Raw genomic sequence first — 22394 nt, 5'->3', positions numbered from 1 at the left:
TTGAAAACGTCCTGCTTGTTCCCACAGTCGGTTCACTGTCCCTTATCAATCCTCGCAATACATCCCATTTCCTCATCACTACAAGGGCTCAATTATATCCATTGGCTCCCAGTTCAACAACACTGGGATGTGATACATCTGAATCCTTGTGTTTGCAAATTTCGCCCTGGCTTTACTCCTCCATTTCCTTGAAACTGTTCCATTTCATGATCACTCAGCTGTTTTAGGTCTCTTCATTGCACATTTCCATTCTACAGAGCCAGGAACAGAGAATGACTCACTCTGACCTGCTGCTGCACAGCTCGTGTGTGTTTCAGTGTGATCCTCTGTACGGGTCCAATTCACTGCAGGTTACAGAGAATGATTTACTTCCATTTGTTGCTACACAAATCGTGTGTGTCTCAGTGTCAGCAACTGAGCATGTCCAGTACAGCCTGGGGAACAGGGAATTATTCAACCCCATCTGCTGCTGTACAGCTCATGTGTGTCTCAGTGTCAATACACAGTAACAGACTAATACCAGAATCTTGGTGGATCTAACTCTATGTGCATTCCGTGTAAAATATTGCGACATAAAATTTTACAACATGAAATTCTTCTAAAGTATGCAAAATGCTTTCAAGCTACAAACTGGGAAATAGATTTTCGGGATAATAAAGTATGGAGCTGGATGAACACAGCAGGCCCAGCAGCATCTCAGGAGCACTAAAGCTGACGTTTTGGGCCTAGACCCTTCATCAGAGAGCTCTCTGATGAAGGGTCTAGGCCTGAAACATCAGCTTTTGTGCTCCTGAGATGCTGCTGGGCCTGCTGTGTTCATCCAGCCTCACATTTTATTGTCTTGGATTCTCCAGCATCTGCAGTTCCCATTATCACAAATAGATTTTCGGGTCTAGATTTGAGCTATGAAAAATGTCTAATTAAATATCTCCTTATAATTAAGTTAGGGGCAAGTGAATACTTGAAATAATTGTAAGTACACATGGCACAAAATGCCAAGTTAATATGTTTTATTGTAAACTGCACCTAAGTACACTGAAAAGCATTCATTGGAAGCAGGACAGCAAGAACCTTGTAAGCAATGACATGTGGATCAAAATGCGAAAGAAAAAAGAAATTTGGACAGAGTAAGGCATGCAGTTTGCACGGCACAGGACGTGCACTCGACAAGGAGGGGTTTAAAAGTGGGCAACATAGAAAGTACCAAGTGATTAAAAAATGGTTTACATGATGCAGAATCCCCACAAGCCCAAAGCAAGAGAAATGTGCTATGCTTGTTTTCATTGCTTTGCTTTACATTTGATTTCTTTTAGAGAAAAGTTCTGCTTTGTATGGTGACGACATGGCCTCGACTTGCAGAGAGGACTTCAGAAACAGGACAACATTCTCGGGAGGTTTACCTCGCAATAGGGACATACAGGGTGGTGCAAACATCCAATCACCTCAGAAACCATCCCAGAGTGAATTGCTGCAAAGTAGAGATGGATATGTTAAAGATATGACTGAATTGTTTTCAAATACAACACCTCAGAAGGAACAGGATAACACAAAGATTCCTCCTGAAAATACCAGCATGTCCCAGGACAGTATGAGCAAAGATTTCCACCAGGCAAGGAAAACAAAAAGACCTGGAGCAGGTGATAGCAGCGAGCATATGTCAGGTGAGATGACACTTTGTGTTTTAATTAATATATTGAGAAGGATTTAAATTAAATCCATGAAATCTCTACCAATTTCTTCATGCTGTTTGACATGATTTGCAGATTCCTCCCTATCTGAGGTGGCTAGGATTACAGGTAGGAATTTAGACATGTGCAATTCACACCTCACTCATTTGTCTCAAGAAAAAAAGGTTACACATAATCCTGTTTAAAAATTTACCATTGTGGTTTTCTCGTGTAAAATATTAGTTCCATTGGGATGTTGATTTGTTTTTTTTTTGGACAAACAAGACTCGTTCCGTATTAAAACTCTCTAAAATGATCAGAACAAGAAAACCCTCATGTAGTGCAGTCACTGACATGACATGTCACTTTTGTGTTTTTTCCAACACTCACGTGGCACCCACTTATGCCAGTCTGTCAACCTGAAAAATGGCCTGTTCATTCCCACAGTCAGTTTCCTGTCCCTTATAAAACCTTACACTAGGCCACGTTTTCCCGTCACTGCCTGGGCTCACTAATATGATTTGGCTCCCTGGTCAACAATACCTGAATTTGATGATTCTGTATCTTCATGTTTACAAATACATCCCTGGCCTCCCCCTCCCTTTTCTTCAAACTGTTCCATCCCCTTATCAGTCAGTTGTTTTAGATTTCTTCACAGTACATGTCCAATACAGACAAGGGATCAGGGAATCAATTAATTTTTGGAAGTGGACTTGAAAAAAAACGCTAATAATCCGATAGCGTATCTGAGACTGTGTGCTGTACAAACATTTTGGTGTTATATCTCGCTGTATCATTTTAAAGTCACAGTGAAGATAAGTCATAGGGTCTCACAGAATGGAAACAACTTTTCAGTCCAACTCCACCATGCCGATCAACTTTCCCAAAATAACTTACTCCCATTTGTGTCCATATGGCCCATATCTCTCATGTACTCACCCTAGTGTCTTTTTAATGTTGTAGCTGTACCTGCATCTGCCACTTACTCTGGTGATTCATTCCACATACGAACCATGCTATGTGTGAAAAAGTTGCCCACAAGTCTCTTTTCAATCTTTCTCCTGTCACCTTAAAGTTAAGCCCTCTAGTATTGAACTTCCCAACACTTAGGAAACGATCTTTACTATCCACCTTATCACGCTCCTCAAAATTTTATAAGCCTCTATAAAGGCAAGCCTCGATCTCCCATGCTCCAATGAATAAAGTCACAACTCATCCAGCCTCTCCTTGTAATTCAAACAGCACACCCCACCCCAGCCCATTAACATGCTTGTTAAATGTTTCTGATCCCTCTAAAATTTAATAACATCATTTCTGTAGCAGGGCGGCAAGAGCTGTACCAGAGTACTCCAAAGGTAGCCTCACCAATGTCCTGTGCAATCACAACATGACGCCCCATCTCTGTATCCAATGGTCTGAGCAATGAAGGCAAGCATGTCAAATGTTTCCTCACCACCTTTGCAACCTGTGTCACAACTTTCAAGGAACGATGCACCTGAACCCATTGATCTTTCTGTTCTACAACACTCATTACTGCCCTATCAGTAACTTTGTAAGTGATGCCCTTGTTTATCTTAGCAAAACGCAATAACTCCAATTTATCTAAATTAAACTCCATGTGCTGCTCTTCAGTGCATTGGTCTAATTGATCAAGATCCCTTTGTAATCTTAGATAGCCTTCTTCACTGTTTACTATATTTCATACTACATTTCATTATCATTCGCACACTTACTTACCATGTTGCCTATATTCTCATGCAAATCATTTATATGAAAATATAAGTAAAATATACCTTAAACAAAGTTGAGTCTGTCATCAAAGTACTCATTTCAATGGTCGTGGGAATTTGGTCTGAAGTACCAAAGTCAGAAATTCCGTGAGGTCAGCGGGGGAAAAGATAATCAAAAGTTTTGTAATTGTCTCTCTGAGATCACTTTAAGAAAGAATTCCCAAAATATATTGTACTGAAAATTATATATTTATTCACCTCTCTCTTTGCTTTGTAGATGATGAGGTTAAGCTGCAAGAATTTCTGAGGATGGTCTCAGAGAAGGATCTCCAAGTTATCACAACACAGTTCAAAGAGAAACTGAAAGGTGCAGTCGAAGAGTTTGGTCAACAGCTTGTGCTGGCTTTACTTAGTAAACAACTAATTTCTCAGAAAGATTGCGAGGTATGTTGGAATCTTGGTATTGTTTGAATTAACTATTTTGATCAGAAAACAGAAACATTTTTCAGATTCAATTTGGTGATTGTCATTTTGTGCCTTGATTTCAAGCCCACTGAAACCTAGTGAGCAAAGTTGCATTCTATGTTCATTAGTGCACCAAACCACAACAGAGCACAAATAGAGAAATAAATGGACACTTTGGCAGAGAACACTTAGAATGTTGACATGTGAATGACTCTTTGTCTCAGTTACTATCTTTAAGCTTTCAGTTATGAAGAGAAAATTGTTTAAAAATGGATATATTTCGATAAAGACTTACAAGACTTCAGCGATTACATTCTGCTAGTGCAACTTTGGGTGCTGCTAAGTTGATTTAAAGGCAACGTGTAACCAGATCAGATATTTAGGATGGTTGAGTCATTGTCACAATGAAGCAAGATGCAATGATAGTTTGTGAAGGTCAATGAGGGGCTTGAACTCATAGTTTGAATTTCAAAATCTGATTGTTTTCACGGACGGAAACCCAATTTTCATCAATGAATATATTGAAGTAGCAAGGATGCTGTGGGTGAACATGTTCTAAACTCTCTCTTCAGAGAAGTAGTTGACACTGGACTTTCTAACAGTTTGTGTGACATGTCTGCCACTTCTGAATGAATTGGAAGATATAATTTGACACATTATGTAAAATTATGCCCAGAGTCAAAGCAACATGCTTGACTCTTAACTGCCCTCTGGAGCATTTAGGGAAGTTACTAAACGTTGGCTCAGCCAGTAATGCCCACATCACATGAATAAATAAACAAATAGAGCATACATGGCCTGATTGTCATGATTGCAACAAAGTCCACCAGGTGGACCTCATGGAGAATATGAGTTCCTGATGGAAGCTGTTAACCTGCTCCAATCAGTGAGCTCTGGCTGGCAAATATGAAAAGATGTGTCAAAGGTTCTGCTTGCTCTAAGAACTGACTCTGAGGGAGCCAGACCAGTGTCAATTTTACTATCCACGTGTAAATAAAGGGTGACTTTTTGGCGGGTAATTGGCCTCAGTGGAGTTAGTTTACTGAAAATGCTGCTTGCATTTGATAAACTGTTTGTCATTGTTTATGACGATGTACAAACTTTGTTCATTAAAAAAATATTGCCACTTGTTGGTTAATGTATCCTTTGGTTCTCTTGTTCCATTCATTGACTAGTATGCCATTTTGTAAGTCAATTACTACATTCTACCTATCCCTTTAAATATGACATTTAAATATGGATGTTGCTTGGTCTGGAGTGCAGGCCCTATGAAGAAAGGCTGAGGGACTTGGGTCTTTTCTCATTACAGAGAATGAGGCTAAGAGGGGATCTAATAGAGACATACAAAATGATCTGAGGATTAGATAGGGTGGACAGTGAGAGTCTTTTTCCGAGGATGATGACTTCAGCTTGTACAAGGGGGCATAGCTATAAATTGAGGGGTGATAGATTTTAGACAGATGTCAGAGGCAGGTTCTTTACTCAGAGTGGTAACGGCATGGAACACCCTGCCTGCCAATGTAGTTAACTCAGCCACAGTAGGGGCATTTAAACGGTCCTTGGATAAGCATATGGATAATGACGGGATAGTGTAGGGGGAGGGGCTTAGATTAGTTCACAGGTCAGCGCAATATCAAGGGCCAAAGGGCCTGTTCTGTGCTGCATTGGTCTATGTTCTATATTCTATGGAATTTTCACCTCCTGAAATAGAGGAGGAAACCATCCAATTGCACAGATCTGAAATGTTTGTACACATGAAGAATTAGCGAAAGTGGCAAAATGTAAAAGGGCACATTGCAAGATGTATCTCCTGCATTATTGCATTTGAATTGGGCAAAACGTATGAATTATTGGCAAAATAGTCTTACGTTGTAAGTATGCTCCTTGGTACATTGCATGGTATTGGTTTTGATTCATCTCCTGATGTGTTTCCAGCATGCAAGGAAGCTGTTAAAAGAAAAATGCAAGAACGAAGCTTCAACATTCATTTTCGATCAAGTAAGAGTGACAGGATTTGAAGCAGTGAAGATGATGTGGGAAATATGTGTAAATACAAAGGGTGTGACCCCAAAGCTGAATGAAATACGGAATGATTTAATAAAGAAAGGTATGATCTTGCTTTTTCATACAGAATCTGTATGTAATCTGTACATATATCAAAAGATTCGGGAAGAGGGAGGGACATTCACAGCACCGGACACATTCACACAGCATCCTTCGACATTCACAGCACCGTCAACACTGACACAAATACAGTGTGCAGTGTTTCACACAACTCTTTAAAACAAAAATCTGTGGGATATCAGCAACCAGTAATCCCACTCTCAGCACCAAGACATCGATCCGGAATTAACCCAGTCCAACACGCCCCACTTTCCGACACAAGATGACTGAGCAGTGAATGTTGTTTTTTCCTCAGTGAGGGTCTCAGCAGATAGACCACAACTGAAATGGTTAGTCGAATATGTATCTGAGTGCCTCTGTGTGTGCATCTTTTAAATCTAGACGTGGCAATTTTGCAAGTAGGTCCCATTTCCCTATCACTACCTGGGCTCACTGACGTACATTGGCTCCAGTCGGCAACACTTGGATTCGATAAATGTGCATCCTTGTGTTTGCAAATCCCTCCTGGACCTCCATCATCAGTCAGCTGCTGTAGGTTTCTTAGCCATACGTCTCCAGTACACTGCAGCTGACAGAGAAAGAATTACTCTTGAAAGTTGGAAAAGTATGCTAACCATCTGATAATATATCCAAGATTGTCTGCAGAACAGAAGTTTGACGCCATAACTCCTGTATCATTTCAAAATCGTAATGAAGTTGGGTTTGTCCTCTGATTAATAATTTCAGTGTTCATTGAAAATTGGGCTGAAGAAGCTAGCTTAGAATGTTCACCAGGCCAGAGAACGAAAAAAGAAAACCAAACCGTTTATTTTTATCGTTTTCGTGGGATGTGGATGTCACTGGCTGGGCCGGCACTTATTACTCGTGCCTAGTTGCCCTGAAGAAGGTGGGGGTGAACTTCCTTCTTGAACTGCTGCAGCCCACCTGCTGTAGATAGAGCTATAACGCCCTGGGGGCGGGGACTCCAGAAGTTTGTATCAGCAGTAGTGAAGGAAGAATGATATATTGCCGGGTCAGGACGATGAGTAGTTTGGAGGGGAATTTACAGGTGGTGATGTTCCCAACCATGTTCCGGCCCTTCTAGATGGAAACGGTGATTGGTGTAGAAGGTGCTGTCTCAGAATCTTTGTTTCAATTCTACAATGCATCTAATAGATAATACAAAATGCTACTGCTGAGTGTTGGCGGAAATGATGAAGATTTGTCGATGTAGCGCCCACCAAGAAGTTTGTTTTGTCCCGGGTGGACAAAGCTTCTTGAGCGTTGCTGGAGATGCACCCATCCCAGCAATTGTGGGTCATTCCACCACAATCCTGACTTGTGCCGGACAGATTGCGAGCAGCCTTTTTTAGAGTCAGGAGGTAAATTTCTCACAGTTGTATTCCTAGCCACTAACCTTCGCTTGTAGCGACTGTACATGTATGATGAGTCCAGTTGCATTTCTGGTTGAGGGCAACCCAAAAATGAAGGGGAGGTAGTGGTGGGGGAAGGCATTTGGTTCAGTAATGGTAAAGTCATTGAATAGCACAGAGCAGTTGCTACATTGCCTCTAATGGATTTGGGTCTTTGACAGTTATTTATCTGGTCCAAATGCTATTTGACACAATTAAGAAGTAATCACGTTAAGAAAGAATTTCCAATATGTTGTGATATAACTATTTTTCTCATTTTTTTTCTGTGCTTTATAGTTGATGAGGCTAACCTAAATGAATTTCTGAGGAATGGCTCAGAGAATGATTTCCAAGTTATCACAAAATACTATAGAAACAGTCTGGAAGATGCAGTCGAGGAATTTGGACCACAACTCGTGGTGGCTTTACTTAGTAAACAATTAATTTCTGACAAGGAAAGCGAGGTTAGTTGAATTCTTGGCATTGTTTGAATTAATGATTTTGATCTGAAACCAGAAACATTTTCAGATTCAATCTGTGGTTGTCATTTTGTGCCTGGATTTCAAGTCCACTGAAACTTAGTGAACAAAGTTGCATTGTATGTTAATTAACATATCAAATCACAGCACAACACGGAGCAAGAAAAAAATGGATGCTTATACAGAGAATTTTTAGCAAGGTGATAGGTGAATGACTCTTTATCAAAGTTACTAGCTTCAAGCTTTCAGTTATGGAGGAGAAATTATTCAAAAGGCGCATACATTTGGATTGAGTCTCATAAAACCTAGCGACTATTCACCAGGTACTACTACTGCTGCCAGGTTGAAAGAAAGATAATGTATAACCTGTTCAGATATTTACGATAGTTCAGGAACATATTGTCATAATTAATCACAATGCAGTGATAGTATGTAAAAACCACAGAGGGGCTTGAGCTCAAATACTGAATTTAAAAATTTATTTGTTGATGGATGGAAAGCCAATATTTATGGATGAATACAATGGAGTAGGAGAGACGATGCCTGTTAACATGTTGTAAGCTTTATTTTCAGAGCAATAGCAGATACTGGCCTCTTTAACAACCTGTCTGTCTTCTATTCCAATATTACTGAATTGTAAGACATCACTTGACATATTAGATTTCATCTGTGCTATATCATTCTGTGCCAGGCTGAAAAAAATTATATACTATGGACTGCTAGGAGATCAATCCTTCAATATGACATTCAAATTTGGAACTTACATCTCCAGAGATAAAACAAGGAATCACCCCATTGCTGAAAATCTAAAATGGACAATGAAAATGAAGCAAAATCCTGATTTGTTAAAATTATTTAAATGGCATGTATAGCATTAGCAAAAGTGGCAAACTGCCAACGGCAGCATTGCAAAATGTGTCTACTGTTTTATTGCAGTTTATTTGGACAAAATGTGGCAATGAGGGGCAAGCTTGTCTTATTTCGCTTTTTTTTTGGAAGAAAAACAGAAAACAGCCCGAGAAAATCAGCAGTTCTCACAGCATCTGTGGAGAGAAAGAGAGTTACAATTTCAGATCGAGTGAGCCTTCTTCATAACTGGATGTGAGTTTGCTTGCTGAACTGGAAGGTTAGTTTTCAGACATTTCATCACCATTCTAGGTAACTTCATCAGTGAGCCTCCGGTGAAGTGCTGGTGTTATGTCCCGCTTTCTATTTATCTGGTCAGGTTTCCTTGGGTTGGAAATGTCATTTCCTGCGTTGGTGATGTCATTTCCTGTTCTTTTCTCAGAGAATGGTAGATTGATTTGGAGCCAATGTGTTTGTTGATGGAGTTCCGGTTGGAATGCCATGCTTCTAGGAATTCTCGTGCGTGTCTCTGTTTGGCTTGTCCTACGATGGATGTGTTGTCCTTCCTCATCTGTATGTAAGGATACTAGTGATTGTGGGTCATGTCTTTTTGTGGCTAGTTGATGTTCATGTATCCTGGTGGCTAGCTTTCTGCCTGTTTGTCAAACAGTGTTTGTCACAGCTCTTGCAAGGTATTTTGTAGATGACATTCATTTTGCTTGTCGTCTGCATAGGGTATTTTAAGTTCATGAGCTGCTATTTTAGTGTGTTGGTGGGTTTGTGGGCTACCGTGATACCAAGAGGTCTTAGGTACCTATACAGCATATTCAAAAAGAATGGGTACCCTATGAACACAGTCCGCCGATTCCTCAGCAACAAACCCAAACAAACAGACAAAACGGGCCCAGAAACCATAACCACTCTCCCCTACATCAAAAACATTTCCGAAATGACCGCCAGACTACTTGGTATCACGGTAGCCCACAAACCCACCAATACACTAAAATAGCAGCTTATGAACTTAAAAGACCCTATGCAGACAACAAGCAAAACAAATGTCATCTACAAAATACCTTGCGAGAGCTGTGACAAACACTACGTTGGACAAACAGGCAGAAAGCTAGCCACCAGGATACATGAACATCAACTAGCCACAAAAAGACGTGACCCACTATCACTAGTATCCTTACATACAGATGAGGAAGGACACCACTTTGATTGGGACAACACATCCATCGTAGGACAAGCCAAACAGAGACACGCACGAGAATTCAGATAAATGGAAAGCGGAACATAACACCAGCACTTCACCAGAGGCTCACTGATGATGTTACCTAGAATGGTGACGAAACATCTGAATACTAACCTTCCAGCTCAGCGAGCAAACTCACATCCAGAAACTCAACCTGAGCTACAAATCTTCCCAGAACTCACTTCTTCATAACCCTTCTGAAAAAAAGAGTCACTGGATCCAAAATGCGGATTCTGATTTCTCTCCATAGATGCAACCAAACCTGTAGAATTTCACTAGCTATTTCTGTTTTTATTTCATATTTCCAGCGTCCACAGCTGTTTGTTTGTTTTCTTTTTGGTACCGCATCTCTTGATATTGGTTTTAACTCATCTTGCACTGTGTTCCTAGCACATGAGGAAGCTGATACATGAAATGAGCAAGAGCGACGTTTTCCAGTTGATTCTTGATAAAGTAACAGTGAATGGAATTGAAGCAATGAGGAAAATGTGGGAAACATGTTTGAAGCTGAGTGCTGAGGCGCCCACACTGAGTAAAATACGGAATGATCTACTCAAGCATGGTATGATCTTGCTGGTATATACACCGTGTCAATCTTCAAATATGTGAAGTCCTTGGTTTTGATCTCATTCATCTTACATTGGAATCATGTATTACTTGATAGGTTACAAGCATCAATATTAAAAGCCCCCAGACAAATGAAAATGTTGTATGATGTATAGTGCAGTCATGTTTCACATCCTTTTAAAATGATGTTCTCTCAAAAGTAATTAATTAAGAAAAGGAACATTCCAGTTGATTGTTCTTTTGTATCTAATATATTCCAAACAAGATTGAGAGAGTGCAAGTAGATAACCATACACCATCAGAAAATATAAAGTAAGAATAGGACTAATCCACCATTCAAAGGGTTCACCGCAGATCCAGTACTCATGAAATTCATTTTCTTGCAACTTCCCAATCAGCCTTGATTTCCTAATTGATCAAGAATCTACTTCAATCTTAAATATAGCGAAAGACTGTGCCCCACAACTCACTGTGAAAAGGAGTTCCAAAGACTGACAACCCTCTGACAGGGAAATTCCTCCTCACTTAATTCTTAAATTGGTACTCCTTTATTCTGAGACTAGGATCCCTGATTCTAGATTCTCCTTTGAGGAAAACATCTTCTCAGCACTTGCTCTGTCAAGTACTTTAAATATCTGACATGTTTCAATGAGATCACACTCAGTCATCAAAACTCCAGTGAGTCAATTCACAACTTGTTAAATCTGTGCTCATAAGACAATGCCTCCATACCAGGAATCATCCCACTGAACCTCCTATGTGCTGCTTACAACAATATAATATCCTTCTTTCGGTAAGGGGAACAAAACTGCTCAAAGGGCTCTGTATGTGGTCTTACCACTACCTTGTAAAGTTGCAGTAAAACTTCCCTACTCATACTCTAACCCTTTTAAAATAAAGGCCAACATTCCTGATTATTTGCTGCACCTTGTGTGTTAGCTTTCTATATTTCACGTACGATTACCCCAAGTCCCCTTGAGCAGCAGCTTTCTACATTTTTTTTATTCAAATAACTTTGTTATTTCATTCTCCCTTCAAAGAAAAATCACGTTTTCTCCCAGTCTTCTCCATTTGCCAATTTTTGCCCACAACTTCATCCATTACTATCTCTCTAAACTGTTTGCACTCCATTCACATCCTGACCTTCCAGCTAGTTCTTTTTTATTTCATCTGAAAATTTGACAGCGGTACATTCACTTCCATACTCCAAATTATTAATATATATTGTAGATTATTGCAGTCCCAGCAGTGGTCCCTCTGAAACCCTACAGGATGCCAAACTGAAAAAGAACCCCTCGTCACCATTTGTTGTTTGCTGCCAATTTCTCTATCCACATCAACATACTCCATCCAACACAGTGGGCCGTATCCGATAACTTAACCTTTTGGGACATACCCTGCTAAATGCCTTCTGGAAGTCAAATACAACACTATCTGTCTCAGATCCCCTTTGTCTACTCTGGTTGAGATTTCCTCAAAAAATTCCAATAAATTAGTTAGCCAGGATTTCCCTTCCTTGAAGCCGTACTGACTCTGCTTGAGCAGATCATGATTCTTCAAATATTCTGCCCTTACTTCCTAAATAATTGATTTCAGTGTTTTTCAAACAATAGATATTTTTTTCTAACCAGTCTAGAGTTACCCACTTTTTTGTATCTGTCCCTTTTTGAATAGAGGTGTCACATTACCACTACCTTGTAAAGTTGCAGTAAAACTTCCCTACTCTTATACTCTAATCCTCTTAAAACAAAGGCCAACATCCTGATTATTTGCTGCACCGCGCTACCTTTCTATGTTTCATGTACAATTACCCCCAAGTCCCCTTATGTTGCAGCTTTCTACATTTTTTTTCTTTATTCAAATAACATTCTGTTGTTTCAATATCCCTTCAAAAATCACATTTTCCCATAGTATACTCCATTTGCCAACTTCTTTTGCACACAACTTAATCTATTGTAATCATCTGCGTTATCTTGGATTCTCCAGCATCTGCAGTTCCCATTAGCTCTATTGTAATCATCTGTTACTTCAAGAGTCAAAGTATTTTTGGAAAATTACAATCAATGCCTCTGCTATCTTCATAGCTGCATCTTTTAGGATTCTAGCTCTTAGTGTCAGTTTTTATTTTCCACACTAGCTTGCACGCATAACTTATTTTCTTTCTGTTCAGCCTTTCTTTTGTCCTCCTTTGATGGCTTATTTGAACTTATTCCAGTATTTGGGACGATTACCAACTTTTGCTTTCTTATATGCTTTTCCTCTCAGCTTAATACACTCTTTAATTTCCTTAGTTCACCACTGTTTGTTCATCTCTCTCTTAGAATCTTTCCTCCTTATAGAGTTGCATTTTTGTAGAGAATCATGAATCACCTCCTTAAAATGTCCGCCATTGGTTGCTTCATATTTTATTCCTGCCAATGTATCCACCCACTTCACTCTAGCCGACACTTATCCTTATTTCGTTGCTATTACCTTTATGTAAGTTAAACACCAATGTTTCCACACCAAGCTTCTCACTGTCAAAGTGAATATTAAATTGGGTCATGATATGATCACTTCTTGAGGATCTTTTCTTCGGAGGTCGTTTTTACTTGCCAAGATAGCTTGTTCCCTGGTTGGATCCATGACCTATTGCTCTCGGAAAGTTTCTTTTAATTATCCATATATAGGAAGTGGGCATCACAGGTTGAGCCAGCATTTATCTCCCATCCCTAATTGCCCAGTTAAGCGTCAACTACAATGCAGTTGGTCTGGAGTAACAGGTAGACCAGATGAGGTAAGGACAGCAGACTTCCTTCCATAAAAGGCATCGGTGAAGCAGATGAGCTTCTCCTCTGTCAATCAGAAATGGCGTTATGATCATCATTAGACTCATATTTCCATATTATTGTTTGTTTAATTTAATTTCCACTGTCTGCCATGCCAGGATTCAAACTCGGATTACCAGGGGAAAAAAAAAAGTTGCCGGATTAATATACTTGTGATTAAACCAATAGATGATTGTCTAACCTGAGTGCATTATCCATAATGCTTATGGAGGTACTGATAAATTCATGAAAACATCCATATACAGGAAAATATGTATATGGTGAAAAGGTGTAGGTTGACTGTGGGATAAATAAATTGATAAAAGGAGAATTAATAGCTTAAAAATTAAAGGAGCAGAATTTATATCACAGAAAAGAATGAAATTACAAAAGCTTGCATAATCACTTGTTTTTTTTTGCAAATCTAAGCCTTTTAAATGCATGCACTGTATTAGTCATTACTTTCTGCAACTCAGAAACAAAATCTCTCACTGTCCAAGTATATTACTGTATATTTTTTCTATTCTCCCTTCCCAAAGCAACAACTTTACATTTTCCCTTCCCAAAGCAACAGCTTTACATTTTCCCATACTTTGTTTTATTTCTTCATATCTGGTGGCTGGTTAAGTTATTTATGTACCATTCTTATCTCCTTTTCCCCAGTTACATTCCTCCATGTTTTGGTGTCATTAGCAAAAGCAGGTTCAGTACTTTCCTCCAAATCACACAGATAAATTGTAAACTATTGAGCTCCAAGCTTCAATATCAGTGGCTAACCTCCAATTTTACCTTGCTATGAGTAAATGACCCACTTATAATTATTGTCTGCTTAATAGGCAAATTTTCCAACCATACCAATGTTACTCTTACGCCCTGATCTTTTATTTTCTGCTAAAAATTTCATGGATATGCAATTAAATACCTTGCACATATCTAAGTACATCACATGACTTCCTCATATAATTCCAATGAATTGGTTGAATAAAATTTCTCTTTTACAAAATAGTGTTGACTCTGCACCGTTACCTCTACGCTTTCTGTCATAAGATAACGTCTTTGAAGTCAGTTTCTAACATGTTCTCCCTCACAGATATTAAGATTCACAGCTTGTCACTTTCTGCTGCAAAATCCAAAGTTTCCAATTCCCAAATCTAATGGAATCAATTTTTGAGGAATATCACTATCCATTTCTTTAAAGACCCAGAGACAGACCACACAGGACCCCAAACTGAAAACGAGCAGATTTCTCAAACTCTTGAGTAACAGATTCCTGAATATTTTATTTTTGCTTTATTTTCTTGACTTCCTCACTCCCTTTAATTCCTGACATGCAGCTAGTTTCGGAATCTTCTCCTTTGTGTAACACCAATATGAGCTTCCCATTGAATGAACCTGCTGTCTGCCATTTTACATTAACAACTTCACAATTTGACCTTTTAGAAGAGCAGATGGAAAATGCAGAAATAAATGCGTTCTAGTGTCAGGAAGAGGCGGGCCGTTCTTTTACATTTGTAAATCTGGTCCATCTGGGAATGTGTGAACATTTTATTGAAACATTCCTTGATTGATAATGAATTGGTTATTACAATGCATGAAATTGCAATTAATTTTCTTTCCTGTTTTAAGGTAAAGTAAATAATCATATTCTCATTTCCAGAAACGTTCAGAGCACACACATCTCCCAAACGTTAAGTCATGGTGCCCGAGCCAAAGCCTGAACACACCAGAATATATAAAACGCTTAAATATACTTAACATTGGAAATCATATTCTGCATGGTACATGAACGTGTAATTTCATTGGTCTGAAGGCGACAGAAATCAGGAGCAAGTGGAGAGTTGATTCAGTACAGAGTGTAAAACATCACCCAACATGAGTTATGAAATAAACCTCAGATGCAAATGTATCCATTCCTTTTAAGAAATTTCATTATTGATAATGAAGTTGTAAACAATTTACTAAATGGCTAACCTCATCATCATCGAATCCAACAATGCTGAAACAGGCCGGTCAGTCCAACAAGTCCACACTACCCCTCTGAAGAGCACCACACTCCGACTCATTCCCCTACCCCTGCATATTTCCCCATGTCTAACCAACCTAACCTAAACAGCCATGGACACTACCGGCAATTTAGCATGGCTAACTTACCTAACCCTCACATCTTTGGATTGTGGTAAGAGACCGGAGCAAACCCACACAGAATGTCTGTGTGGAATATGCGCAGTCTCCTAAGGTTACAATTGAATCGGTGCCCCTTATGCTAGCGCTATCCACAGAGCCATCATGCCACCCAAACTTGATTCTCAATATTACATATGGTATTCACTCTGATTGTAATCTGTGTGCAAAGCACAATCAATAAATTGAAATTGTGTGTGTTACCTTCTATTTTGTACTTTACGAACAACACATCCTACTATCTGCATCAGAACACAACTGCCAAATTTTAAATCAAACAGTAGGCAGAAACAAAAGTAGTAAATTGGCTGAAAAAAAAACTCATCAGGCCTTAAAGCATCTCTTGAGAGAAGTCAGGGGTAACATTTCAGATCCGGTGACCCTTCATCAGAACAGAACTATATGCCTCGTGCTCCCTTGTTGCCTGGTGTAAGATAGTATCAGCACATCAGTTTGAAAATCGTACACATCGTAGGTTGAAAAGTGGTTTCTCCTTTGCAATTACAATATTGCAAAAGTTCTGAGTTCCCACAGTCCTGACAACAAACACATTTCAGCCTCTGTGTTTCTCCTTTTTTTTCTTCTGCCTGTCTCTGGCAAATAGTCAGTTTTACGATTATTGCTGATCGCAATGGCTCAAGACAAGATAAGGTACAGGCTGAAAATCAACACTGATGAAAGAAAAGAAACCTGACATTCCAACAGTCAGACAGTATGGCACTGGTGGAAGAATTAATGAAATATTGTGAACGTGTGGAAACATACTTGTGTGTTTAGAACATAGAACATTACAGCACAGTACAGGCCCTTCGGCCCTCGATGTTGTGCCGACCTGTCATACCGATCTCAAGCCCATCTAACCTACACTATTCCACATACATCCATATGCTTATCCAATAATGACTTAAATGTACCTAAAGTTGGCGAATCTACTACCGTTGCAGGCAAAGCATTCCATTCCCTTACTACTCTGAGGAAAGAAACCACCTCTGACATCTGTCCTATATCTTTCACCCCTCAATATAAAGCTACGCCCCCTTGTGCTCGCCATCACCATCCAAGGAAAAAGGCTCTTCCTATCCACCCTATCTAACCCTCTGATTATTTTATATGTCTCAATTAAGTCATCTCTCAACCTTCTTCTCTCTAACGAAAACAGCCTCAAGTCCCTCAGCCTTTCCTTGTAAGACCTTCCCTCCATACCAGGCAACATCCTAGTAAATCTCCTTTGCACCCTTTCCACAGCTTCCACATTCTTCTTATCCTGCGGTGACCAGAACTGTACGCAATACTCCAAGTGCAGCCGCACCAGAGTTTTGTACAGCTGCAGCATAACCTCTTCGTTCCAGAACTCGATCCCTCTATTAATAAAAGCTAAAGCACTGCATACCTTCTTAACAACCCTGTCAACCTGGGTGGCAACTTTCAAGGATCTGTGTACATGGACACCGAGATCTCTCTGCTCATCTACACTACCAAGAATCTTAACATTAGCCCAGTACTTTGCATTCCAGTTACTCCTACCAAAGTGCATCACCTCACACTTGTCTGCATTAAACTCCATTTGCCACCTTTCAGCCCAGCTCTGCGGCTTATCTAGGTCTCTCTGTAACCTACAACTTCCTTCTTCACTATCCACAACTCCACTGACCTTGGTGTCGTCTGCAAATTTACTAACCCATCCTTCTATGCCCTCATCCAGGTGATTTATAAAAATGACAAACAGCAGTGGACCCAACACCGACCCTTGCGGTACACCACTAGTAACTGGTCTACAGGATGAACATTTCCCATCAACCACCACCCTCTGTCTTCTTTCAGCAAGCCAATTTCTGATCCAAACTGCTATATCTCCCACAATCCCGTTCCTCCGCATTTTGTACAATAGGCTACTGTGGGGAACCTTACCGGACACCTTGCTGAAATCCATATACACCACATCAACCAGTTTACTCTCATCTACCTGTTTGGTCACCTTCTCAAAGAACTCAATAAAAGGTTTGTGACACACGACCTACCCTTCACAAAGCCATGCTGACTATCCCTAATCAAATTATTCTTTTCTAGATGATTTTCAATCCTATCCCTTATAACCTTTTCCAACACTTTACCAACAACTGAAGTAAGGCTCACTGGTCTATAATTACCAGGGTTGTCTCTACTCTCCTTCTTGAACAGGGGAACTACATTTGCTATCCTCCAGTCATCTGGCACTATTCCTGTAGACAATGATGAGTTAAAGATCAATGCCAAAGGCTCAGCAATCTCCTCCCTGGCTTCCCAGAGGATCCTAGGATAAATTCCAGTAGACTTATCTATCTTCACACTCTGTAGGATTTCTAATACTTCTCCCTTGTGAACCTCAATATCTTACTTCACGACCACTGCCGGCAGCACATTCCATGCACCCATGACTCTTTGCACAAAGAACCTATCTCTGACATCTCCACTATAACTTCCTCCAATCACCTTAAAACTATGCCCCTTCATAATTGTTATTTTCGCCCTCGGAAAAACTCTCTGGGTATCCACTCTACCTACGCCTCTCATCATTTTGTACACCTCTGTCAAGGCACCTCCCATCCTTCTTCACTCCAATGAAGAAAACCCTAGCTCCCTCAACCATTCTTCATAAGACCGGCCCTCGAGTACTGGCAGCATGCTGGTAAATCTCCTCTGCACCCTCTCTAAACCTTCCATATTCTTCCTTTCATAAGGTGACCAGAACTGAACACAATAATCCAAGTGTGGTCTAACCAGGGTTTTAGAGAGCTGCAGCATAACCTCGAGACTCTTACACTCAATTCCCCTGCAAATGAACGCCAACATACGATAAGCCTACTTAACAACCCTATCAACTTGGGTGGCAACTTTGAGAGAGCTATGGATGTGGACCCAAAGATCCCTCTGTTCCTCCACACTGCCAAGAATCCTGCCATTAACTCTGTGTTCTGCATTCAAATTTGATATTCCAAAATGCATTACTTCACACTTTTCCATGTTGAATTCTATCTGCCACTTCTTGGCCCAGCTCTGCATCCTGTCAATGTCCTGCTGCAACCTACAACAGTTCTCCATACTGCCTCCAACTATACCAAACTTATTAACTCACCCTTCCACTTCCTCATCCAAGTCATTTATAAAGATCACAAAGAGCAGAAGTCCCAGAACAGATCCCTGTGGAACACCACTGGTCATCGATCTCCAGGCTGAATAATTTCCATCAACTCCCACCCTCTGTCCCCTGTTGGACAGCCAATTCTGTATCCAGACAGCCACATTTCAATGACTCCCATGCCTCCTTACTTTCTGAATGAGCCTACTGTGGGGAGGCTTATCAAATGTCTTGCTAAAGTCCATGTACAGCACATCCACTGCTCAACCTTCATCGATGAGCTTTGCACATCAAAGAATTCAAAAAGGCTTGTGAGGCATGACCTGCCCCTCACAAAGTCATGCTGACTATTTCTAATCAAACCATGCTTTTCCAAATAATCATAAATACGTTCTCTCAGCATCCTCTCCAATAATTTTCTCACCACAAAAGTAAGGCTGATTGGTTCATAATTCCTATAATTTTCCCATTGCCTTTCTTGAACAAGCGAGTAACGTTTGCCACACTCCAATCATCTGTTACTAATCAAATGGGCAGCAAGGATGCAAAAATCATTGCCAAGGGGGCAACAAGGACTTCCCTTGATTCCCGTATAAATCCTGTGTATATACCATCTGGCCCAGGGGACTTAACTATCCTCATGTTTTCAAAATTTCTAGGACAACCTACTGCCTAACATCAACATTTGAGCATAGCAGCCTGTTTCATGCTGTCCTCACAAATGTCAAGGTCCCTCTCACTGATGAATACTAAGGCAAGGTATTAATTGTGGACCTCCCCTAACTCCTCTGACTCCACACACAATTTCCCTCTGCTATCCCTGTTTGGCTCTCCCCTCACTCTAGCCATCCTCCTGTTCCTCACATAAGGAGAGAATGCCTTTGGGTTTTCCTTAATCCTCCAAGGCTTTTTCATACCCCCTTCTAGCTCTCCTAAGGCCGTTCTTCAGTTCCTTCCTGTCTATCTTGCAGCCTTTTGGAGCTCTGTCCAATGCTTGCTTCCTGAACCTTAAGTCAGCTTCCTCCTTCCTCCTGACTCAATGTTCCACATGTCATGGCACCCAAGGTTCCTTCACCTTACCATCCCTTCCTTGCCTCAGTGGTGACACGGTGGCACAGGGATCAGCACTGCTGCCTCACAGCGCCAGGGGACCGGGTTCAATTCCAGCCTCAGGTCTGTGTGGAGTGTGTACATTCTCCCCGTGTCTGCGTGGGTTTCCTCCAGGTGCTCTGGTTTCCTCCCACAGTCCAAAGATGTGTAGGGTAGATGGACTGGCCATGCTGAATTGCCCATAGTGTTCAGGGAGGTGTAATTAGGTGGGTTAAAGAGGGATGGATCGAGGTGGCATGCTCTGAGGTTCGGTGCGGACTTGTTGGGCCAAAGGGCCAGTTTCCTTACTGTAGGGATTCTATATATTAGTGAGGCAAACCTATCCAACACTCATAGCAAGTGTGCCCTCAACAGCCTCTGCACTTCTCTGAGAACATTATGTTCCCAATTTTTACTCTGAAGTTCTTGCCTAACAGCATTATTATTTCCCCTTGCCCAATTAAATACTTTCCCATATCATCTACTCCTATCCCTCGCCATGAGTATAGTAAAGATCAGGGAGTTGTGATCATTATCATTGAAATACTCGCCCACCAAGAGATCTGGCTCCTGGACTGGCTCATTGCCAAGCACCAAAATTAATATGGCCTCCCCTCTAGGCCTATCTCCATATTACAACAGAAATCCTCCCTGGGCACACCTGGCACAATCTGCTCCATCCAAACGATTTGCACTGAGGAGGTTCCAATTTGTATTAGGGAAGTTAAAGGCACACATGACAACAACCCTATTTCTTCTGCACCTTTCCAAAATCCACCTCCCAATCTGTCCTTCAGTGTCTCTGTTGTTATTGGGGAGGTCTATAGAAAACTCCCAATAAAGTTTCTGTTCCTTTCCTGTTTCCGACTTCCACCCATAGTGACTCAGTCGACAAACCATTCTCGACGACCTCACTTTCTGTAGCTGTAATACCATCCCTGAACAGCAATGCCACTCCCCCACCTCTTTTACCTGCCTATTCATTTTGAAACTTCTAAACCCCAGAAAATCCAACAACCATTCCCCGCCCCTGTGTTATCCAAGTCTCTGTAATGGTCACAACATTGTAGGTCCAAATACTAATCCATGCTCTAAGTTCGTCACCGTTATTTCTGACACTTCTTGCATTAAAATAGACATACTTCAACATGTCATACTGACTGAAATTTTTCCCTATCAACTGCCTATCCTTCCTCGCAGACTCTCTGCATGCTGCATCTGCCTGTACACCAGCTATCACATCCTCTGATCCATAGCTCCGGTTCCCATCCTCCTACCAAACTGTTTTACACCCTCCTGAAGAGCTCCAGCAGACCTTGTGCCCAGGATATTGGTGCCCCTCCAGTTCAGGTGTAACCCGTCATTCTTGTACAGTTCCCACCTTCCCAGAATGTATCCCAAAGATCCACACATCTGAAGCCCTCCCTCCTACACCAGCTCTGTAGCCACATGTTCAGCTGCACTTGCCCTCTATTCCTAGCCTCACTAGCCTGTGGTACTGATAGTAATCCTGAGATTACTACTTTTCTCGTGCTGCCTATATCTACTTTTCAATTTCTCATCCCTTTTCCTAGTTATGTCTTTGTGACCAGAGAGTGTACCACAACTTCTAGCTGCTCACCCTCCCTCTTAAGAATCCTCGTGACTCGAACTGAGATATCTCTGACCCTGGCACCCAGAGGCAACGTACCATCCAAGGGTCTCACTCAGGACCACAGAATCTTCTGTCTGTTTCCCAACCATTGAATCACCTACTACAATCGCTCTCCTATTCTCCCCCATTCCCTTTGAGCCACAGAGCCAGACTCAGCGCAGAGACCTGGCCGCTATGGCTTTCCCTTGGTAGGTCATTCCCCGTGCACCCGCTGTCAACAATATCCAAAATGGTATACTTTATTATTGAGGGGAATGGCCACACGGGATCCCTGCACTATCTGCATCCTTTCCCTCTCAAAGATCTCCCAGCTACCTTTCTCCTATAACTTGGGTGTGCCACCTTCCCTATAACTCTTATCTATCACCCTCTCAGCCTCCCAAATTCATAATTCATGAATCCATAATTCATCCAGCTCCAGTTCCAGTTCCCTAACATGGTCTGTGAGAAGCTGGAGTCGGGCGCACTTCTCACAGGTGAAATCAGAAGGAACACTAGTAGGGACCATTACCTCCCACATCCTACAAGAGGAGCATGCAAGTGCCTTAGCTTTCATCCCCTCCATTACAGATTGCCAGAGATTAAAAAAAAATAAAGATTACCTTACCTACCCTCCACAGAATCTTATTTTTTTTTGTTAGAGGAGGAGGATGGGTGGGAGACATTACACATGTAGTGTTTCAGGTTTAGCCACTGCCCTAATATATTAGTCCACTTACCCTGCAGTCTCTGGTGTCTACAGTTACTCCTGCTCAGCCTTCACTCTGCTCTTTTATTAGGCAAGTTTGTTATCAGGAAACCTCACCTTCCCGGCTGCCCCCTGACTCACACTCTCACCACTGAGTTAGAGGGCAAGGATTACATGGGTCGGCAGTCATCACAGGTTTGGATTATTTAATGAGGAAGTGACCGTTCCCAATCTTTCTCCCCTGTCAAACTCAGACTGACTTTTTGCTGCTGGATTCATTAGAGGAATATGTCCAATTCTTCAGATTCCTGCTCTTGCTGAACTGCCAATGTAAAGAAC

At 41.0% G+C, this 22394-nt stretch overlaps 1 protein-coding gene across 2 annotated transcripts in view; it reads left to right on the top strand.

Annotated features, from left to right (window-relative positions):
• Positions 1 to 15632, top strand: part of LOC125449506 (uncharacterized) — a 31180-nt gene extending 15548 nt beyond the window's left edge. For both annotated transcript variants that reach the window (XM_048525317.2, XM_048525318.2), the window contains exons 9-14: positions 1314 to 1661; positions 3675 to 3841; positions 5798 to 5969; positions 7675 to 7841; positions 10345 to 10516; positions 14986 to 15632. In XM_048525317.2, coding sequence (XP_048381274.2) covers positions 1314 to 1661; positions 3675 to 3841; positions 5798 to 5969; positions 7675 to 7841; positions 10345 to 10516; positions 14986 to 15020 — 1061 coding nt within the window. In that variant the 3' untranslated portion in view covers positions 15021 to 15632. The remainder of the gene's footprint in view (positions 1 to 1313; positions 1662 to 3674; positions 3842 to 5797; positions 5970 to 7674; positions 7842 to 10344; positions 10517 to 14985) is intronic.
• The last annotated feature ends 6762 nt before the right edge of the window (positions 15633 to 22394 follow it).

This window comes from Stegostoma tigrinum, chromosome 46 (assembly GCF_030684315.1).
Source record: "Stegostoma tigrinum isolate sSteTig4 chromosome 46, sSteTig4.hap1, whole genome shotgun sequence".
NCBI classification, from domain to species: Eukaryota; Metazoa; Chordata; class Chondrichthyes; order Orectolobiformes; family Stegostomatidae; genus Stegostoma; species Stegostoma tigrinum.
This window is presented reverse-complemented; position numbering and strand designations above follow the sequence as displayed.